The 6,834-nt window shown below is 44.4% G+C and overlaps 1 protein-coding gene across 2 annotated transcripts in view; it reads right to left on the bottom strand.

Annotated features, from left to right (window-relative positions):
- Nucleotides 1-389: 389 nt before the first annotated feature.
- Nucleotides 390-6,834, bottom strand: part of mtss1lb (MTSS I-BAR domain containing 2b) — a 68,111-nt gene continuing 61,666 nt past the window's right edge. For both annotated transcript variants that reach the window (XM_070959911.1, XM_070959920.1), the window contains exons 12-14: nt 4,289-4,471; nt 3,002-3,167; nt 390-2,471 (exon numbers count right to left, since the gene is read on the bottom strand). In XM_070959911.1, coding sequence (XP_070816012.1) covers nt 1,585-2,471; nt 3,002-3,167; nt 4,289-4,471 — 1,236 coding nt within the window. In that variant the 3' untranslated portion in view covers nt 390-1,584. The remainder of the gene's footprint in view (nt 2,472-3,001; nt 3,168-4,288; nt 4,472-6,834) is intronic.

The following is a 6,834-nucleotide window of genomic DNA, read 5'->3' as shown; positions in this document are numbered from 1 at the left end:
TTTTTTGCAATATGTTCTGTCCTTCAGATTCCACTGCAATCACATCATAAAAAGCTCCAGTGCTGTTCACAATCCACAGCAGGCGATGGCTTGTAGAATCCTGAAGAGCACTGACGTCCAATCCATTTTTAGATCAATGTTTTGCTCTACTTTCCTATCCCATCTCTCATTTGACCAATCACTCCAATTCCACCAGTCTTCATCACTTCCTCTTTGTCCCTTTCTGTCTTCTTCTTCTTCTATAAATTAAATAATTTCCTCAGGACGCAGTCTTATTGGCAACTGCCTCTCACGTTCGCTCTCCCTATGACTACAGCAACACCTAGTGGCTACTGTACACACTCCACCGCCTCTCAAAGTGCTTAGTTTTTTTTTTGTTGTAGTTGTTGTTGTTGTTGTTTTTTTTTCCATTTCCTCCACCAGACAGAGACAGGCACAGGGAGAGAGACGCACCAAAATGAATTCACAGTCAATGTGTAATTTAGCATTCCTGATGATTGCCTGAATGTGACAAAGGAGAACCTACAATCCTCCATCGATCCTCTTCTTGGAAACAAGAAAATAAAACACATTTATTGCTCCGTTTCTGATTTATCATTTTCTCTCTGGTTCTAGAAAATATATATGAATATATCTATACGCCTGGATTACTTCTCGTAACTTCTTGTACAGTGGTAACAAGGTAAATGACGTCACAATAAAAACAAGAAAATACACGCACAACACACAGGAGAAAAGCCCTGCCCTCATTGGGTAACCAGCTGTCCTGCAGCAGAGCTCTACCCACCCCCCTCGCACGCACACACAATCAATCACATTTGCCCACACGCATACACATGAATGCACGCACACACAACACACACACACAGAGAGAGGGGAAGGGGGCACTAGCACGGTTCAATGCCAACAGTATTTTTTTTAAAGACTCTTTTACATGAGGGTGAACCAGAGGAAGCCTCTGGCTTGTTAGCTCCCCGTGCTAATACCAAAGCTTCAGTTCAGTGGGCTAATAAGTACAGTATGTTGCTGCTGAGACAGCTTGGGTTCAAATCCAGCTGTTCACATGGCACGCTGACCCGCCTCCCTCTGGCCCCCCTGGCCCCTCCTTCAGTCATCAGTCTTTCATCTGGGATTAGACAGTCGGTTAGTTGGAGAAGAGGATGGGGAAGGGTGTAAGTTGGCAAACAGAACCCAGTCTTTCTTTCTTTGCCATTTTTTTAATCTTATCTCTTTTTAATGTGAGTCTTTCCATCCCTGGGTGAAGGTGTACAGAAGACAAACATGCGTCCAACACACACTAGTTATAGTGGCCAGCTAGGAGCCTGTCAATATTTAACTTTAATTGTCAGCACGGGTTAACATTATTAATGTTGTTATTATCATTATATTATATATCATTTACTCTAATGATGTCTTTAAACTTGTTTTTTGTGGATGTTTTGTTTTTATTCATCTTCTGTTATATTATAGCTTTCCCTACATGGTTAAGTTTTTGTGTATGTACTAGGCGGTTGGGTTGCACCACACCAACACCTGATTCCCTATTGACTGACAAGTATCATCCTCTTCCTGCTTCTCCTGCAATCACAAGATGCGTGGCGCCGAGCGGTCATTGGAGACGGTCTTGCGAAGGCGCACTCCTCTCCTGATGGTGGTCAACATGTCGCCGGACCCTTCTGCCCCCTCTGTCCCTGTCTGACTGTCGCTGGGGCCAGTTGGCGGCAAGGTTGGGTCATCGGGGAGTGCAGGGAAAGGAAACTGCCCTTCTCCAAGTGCGTGCGCGCTGGCTACCAACTCGCCGATCTTCTCCACTAGGCTGTGCCGATTGGCCGCAATCATCTGATCTTCCTCTGACCCGGCCCCTGAGCCTGTTCCCATTGCAAGGCCCCCATGCTGCTGGGCATAGACCTCCAACGCCGCCCCTGATCCCCAGGCAGTGTTAGGAAGGCTGAGGCGCTTCGGTGACGCCTTCACATAATCAAGCGCTCCCTGTGCATCCTCGACTCCAGTGAAGAAGACACACTCATCACTGCCCACACGCACAGGCCCACCACCCATGTGCCCTCCACTTGCATACCCACCACCCCCAGCGCCAGGTGAATGTGAGTCCCCAGGAACAGTGGGTGTTTTGACAGGCACAATGGGTGGTCGGATGGGGATGGGCCCCGCGTTGGACAGTGTGCGCCTCACACCCGGTTTGGTAGATGGGGTTCGGCGGATGGTGGCAGTGCCTGGAGTACCTGCTCCACCTCCACCAGCTCCACCAGGTTGTCCTGGTATCCCATGAGCACCAGGACCAAGAACCCCACTAGGTAGTCCAGCAGTGCTGGCTGGCCTCTTGGTCTGGATCATACGTCGGTAGTTCTGGGCGATGTTAGAGTGGCGAGGAATGGTGGAGGACTTGTCAAACTCTGTCTGTCCATCTGGACCTTCAACATCACCGTTCACTGAGTAGCAGTCATAATCTGAACCTAATGTGGCAGGAAAAAGGGAGGTAAGAACAGAGATGATGATGATGTTTTTGGAGAAGTGAGAGGAGAAATGCCATCGTAAGAGGAAGGACAGTGTGCTGTGACCACATTATTGGAGATAGCTACATTATTTGGGGAGGGTATTTGGATAATGGATAAACCAGCACAGTGATAGAGAAAGACATTTGTTATTCAGTTTCCTCTTTATATTGTCAACTTCCAGCTGCTCTCAAGGACAATCACACAATGTACCTTTCACTGTGCTTGCTGCTTGAATGATGAAATAGATAATTCACTTGGTTTGATTTTGACTATACACTAAAGACAGGGGTTTGAATGAAAGTGATAAAACTAAAGATCACTGTGCAGAGCTTTTAAATATTGATATTTCACTTAAAAATTATTTTGCCAGGTTAGCTTTCCTGAGATTTTACAAAATATTCAATGATGAATGTGCAAGAAGAGACTGAATAAATGGATGAAAAACAAGTTTAAAGAAGTTAGAGTAGTAGAGAACAGCAAGAGTTCACCTTGTGAAGGAATTGTGTCCTCGGAGCAGGACGGGGTTGTGGTCTCTGTGCTGTAGCCGCTGGAGTACTGCAGGGAGTCTCTGCTGCTTTTCTGCTGCTCCATACTCAGTCCTCTGGTGAGCACCATGGCCAGGTCACTGGCTGCAGGAGAAACCTCCTCTCCGTGCTGAGGACACACAGAGAGGCCGCTTTGCAATGAAGTTTAATCAGACACTTATTTCAAAATTAAATTTAGATTCAAGAATGTCACCTCTATCCTTTTGCTAATTATGTGAGGGATATGGAAGAACTTTTATGAACTCCAGTGAGCTCACACATTGAGCATACAGTAGGCAGTGAGCTGATACTTCACAGTTAAAGATAATATTAAAAGAAAAAACATAAATAAATAAAAATTATTATATCATGTCCAGTAATAGAAAGTTAGCTGAAGATTCAGCTGCAGTGTTCTTCTGACTACTGACTACAATCATTTTGGATGTGGGTATTTCAACAAATGTTGCACCAGGAGAAACACATGTCTTCAATGCTAAACTACATGGATGGTTGACATGCTACTACTGAAAAAGCAAAAGCTTTTCAGGCAAATGTACAATCAGTTTTTGGCTGGATTGTGCTTGTCTTTGTTTTCTTTGTGTTTCAACATTAACTTAGTATTTTTTTTAATATACCCTCATCCCATACATACTGTACATTACTGTACATGCAAGCACATATGAGACCATTATAGAGTTCCTCTGTAATTCATCAGATTTCTCACTGGCCATGGTGCTTTTAAACAGCCTATGTTTGTTTACAAGTACTTTTAGTGTTGGGGGGTTGCTGTTCCAGCGGGACGGGCCATTAATGTCAATCAACATGTATTGGGTTCACTTCAACAGACATTAAACTGGCATTAAACTACTTATAGGTTTGCGCTCATTGACTGACAGCCCTTATTAAAATTTTTCTTCATGATCATACACTTGCATGGCTGGAAAAGACAATGCCACACTCAACCCATGGATAAAGGCATAATATTTTTCTTTTGAAGAGATACTTCTTCAGATAGATTGGTCAAGACTTCAGTTTATCAACTTGATCGGTCATTGGAAGATGTATCACTGCTGCAGTCGACTGACCACGATGACGAGCATAAGCCATACTTGACATACATTCACGCATTGCTGTACACACACACATTTGCAAAGCTATCTATCCACACACCTAGCCTAACCTATTTCTTTGCTTTGTCCTAATGTAATTCTCCTACATCTCCAGGGTACTTGTCAGCGTCATCAGCATTACCTTGGCAGCAATAGTAGCCGGGGTCATTCTGGATCTCTGCGCATCATCAGGGTGTGATGGCCCAGCGTATCCCTGGGAGCCTGGCGATGCCTCGTTCTCCCTCAGTCTATCAAGAGGTTCCTTCCTCCTCTGAACTGCTGCTGCAGCGACCGGCTGCTCATACTGACCTGCTTTGGACCAATCCTGAAGAGGTGAGTAAAATTAATAAAAGGGAAGCAGCAGCTAGGATTAGGTAGGGAGGACTTGTCCACTATCCAGCAGTTTGAAGCCCTTCATCTGAGTGCAGAGAGAGGGGGCCTTAATGGGCAGATTGTGTCTGGGTGCTTGGAATAGTGAGTGTGCGTGGGTGTAGGTGGGCAGGGGCCTTTTTTGAGTGAATGTGTTCATGTTGATGAGGTTGACTGGTCAGCTCTCCACAGCCTGCTTAGTTTTGGCCAATCTCCAGTCGATTGCAAAACCAATGAGCGAGACGGGGAGGCCAAAAAAATATGCATGCACACACAGGAAGTGGGGATGGACACATTAAGGAAGCAAAGCAATGTGGTTATGAATGAGTTAATCAGGTGATGAAAATTAAAAGGAAATCAAACCTATGCAACTGAAATGTATTAAACAGAAACAGAAGAAAAGATGCAACTGAAGAAATGGAAGCAAATGGAGAACAAACCTTCCAGATAGGAACCTTTGATGTGGGAGAGGAAGAGCTGGATCCAGGGGGGCGGTTATAGGGTGGGGACGCAGGAACAGGAAGAATGACAGAGAGAGGCCTGGTGGAGCCAGAGTGAGAGAGAGCGGGGCGGAAGGTAGCGAAGGATGTGCCAAACTGCGGGATGAGAGACATAGTCACGTCATCAGAGAAAGAAAAAGACATACAGAGAGAGGCAGCCAGCTGTGGTGGGGCACCACGGGGCCAAACACAAGATTAAAAGCAACACGTGTACTCACACACCTACAACAGATACCACACACACACACACACACACACACACACACACACACACACACACACACACACTAACTCCTGTGTGTGACACAAAAGAGCAGGAACAGATTTGACAAAAACAGAATTACAACACAGAATTAGTCACTGCTGTTCATGCATCAGAATGACTCTATTTGCAAACTAGGTGTAATTAGTCTAGGAACACCTAGTGAAGCCTAGAAAGACTACATTTCACCACTACTTTATGTTTCTGTTAGAGAGATCATGGGATGTATTAAAGCAGGCCCAAGCAGATAACCTTGTTTCTAATGAGCTCGCATCAAAGTAGTTTGAACTGATGTGGTTCTGTTTCATATTATCTCATCCAAAGTGTGGGAAACAGTTTGATGGTACCCGTAGAAAAGCTTAGGAAGAGGTTGTGTGCTGGTCTTTATCAGAGGTGTGGAAGTTAAACAGATGAGCATTTGTCAGTTAACCCCCATCCTCAACGTTTTTGCTATAATACTGATTGAAAATGTCTGATAAGGCAGAAATTGCCCTTTGTCCAACTCAGTTTTCATGTGTGCCGTCTTCTTCGCCTCGTTCTACTGCACAAAGCAGAAATGCACTGACCTGCTGAGTACAGACCCACTGCAGCTGCAATCAGTGAGAGCAGCAGCTGTTCAGTGTGTTATCTGTTTGTGTCACATGTTATTTTTTCCCATCAGCCACAAGGGGCAGCAATGAGCCCATTCCAAATTCAAAATCGAATGGACAAATAGCCAGAAGAAAAGTATGTTTTATGGTTTTATTGTTGCTTTGGGGAACATTCATGCCTGTCCCACCACGCATTAGTAATCAAGGTAACCAGTGGATGTGGGCCGTACAATCCATCTTGATAATGCCTGTTGCTCATATTAATAGAGATAGATCACAGACGTGCTGCTGTCAGATGGCTGTAAAGGCTGTTACTCAACTGAAAGGGAAGGCAGTCATATATGCAAGCTGTTGTGGATGATAGATGCTGCTTAAAATCAGACATGAATATTTACTGTGCCTCTCGAGCATCATTGGAATTGTATTTTTTTTCTGCAAACAGATGTGCATACTGGTCAAAGAATGAAAAATGAAAGGGAAAGCGACAAGCTCTCAAACATAAATAAAAAGGAATATGGGATATTGGAGAGGTTTATGTGAGTGTGCCTCCACCGGTGGTGAAAACAGCACAGAAGACAAATGTTCCATTCGTAGCTTGCTGTTGACCTGATCTCTTAAACCAAAATTATTATTGAGGCTGAATTGCTTGTGACACTACGCCTCTCCAACCACTGCAGAGATCAAAACACAACAGAACAAATCTGCAGGTGAGGAAAATATTCCCATTGTGCTTAGGAAGGAACCACTTTGCCTCATGTGCCTGCAAAAAATATTCTTCATGTGGAAAGCTTGGAAATGTATCAATCAAACTCCTCATATCTGAGGTACATTTTTGCTTACTGTTCTCCCGTAAAGTTAGTCAATGGTGTTTCATTTGATGTTACTGAACCACCGGAAACCATTCTCAGCTTGAAGCCCATTAACACCCAGAGAGCTTCTACTGTCTCTTCTGTTGCAGGTTTGCTTT

Source organism: Chaetodon trifascialis, chromosome 1 (genome assembly GCF_039877785.1).
Source record: "Chaetodon trifascialis isolate fChaTrf1 chromosome 1, fChaTrf1.hap1, whole genome shotgun sequence".
Taxonomy (NCBI): Eukaryota; Metazoa; Chordata; class Actinopteri; order Chaetodontiformes; family Chaetodontidae; genus Chaetodon; species Chaetodon trifascialis.
The sequence above is the reverse complement of the archived record's forward strand: the minus strand, read 5'-3'. Positions and strand labels throughout refer to the sequence as shown.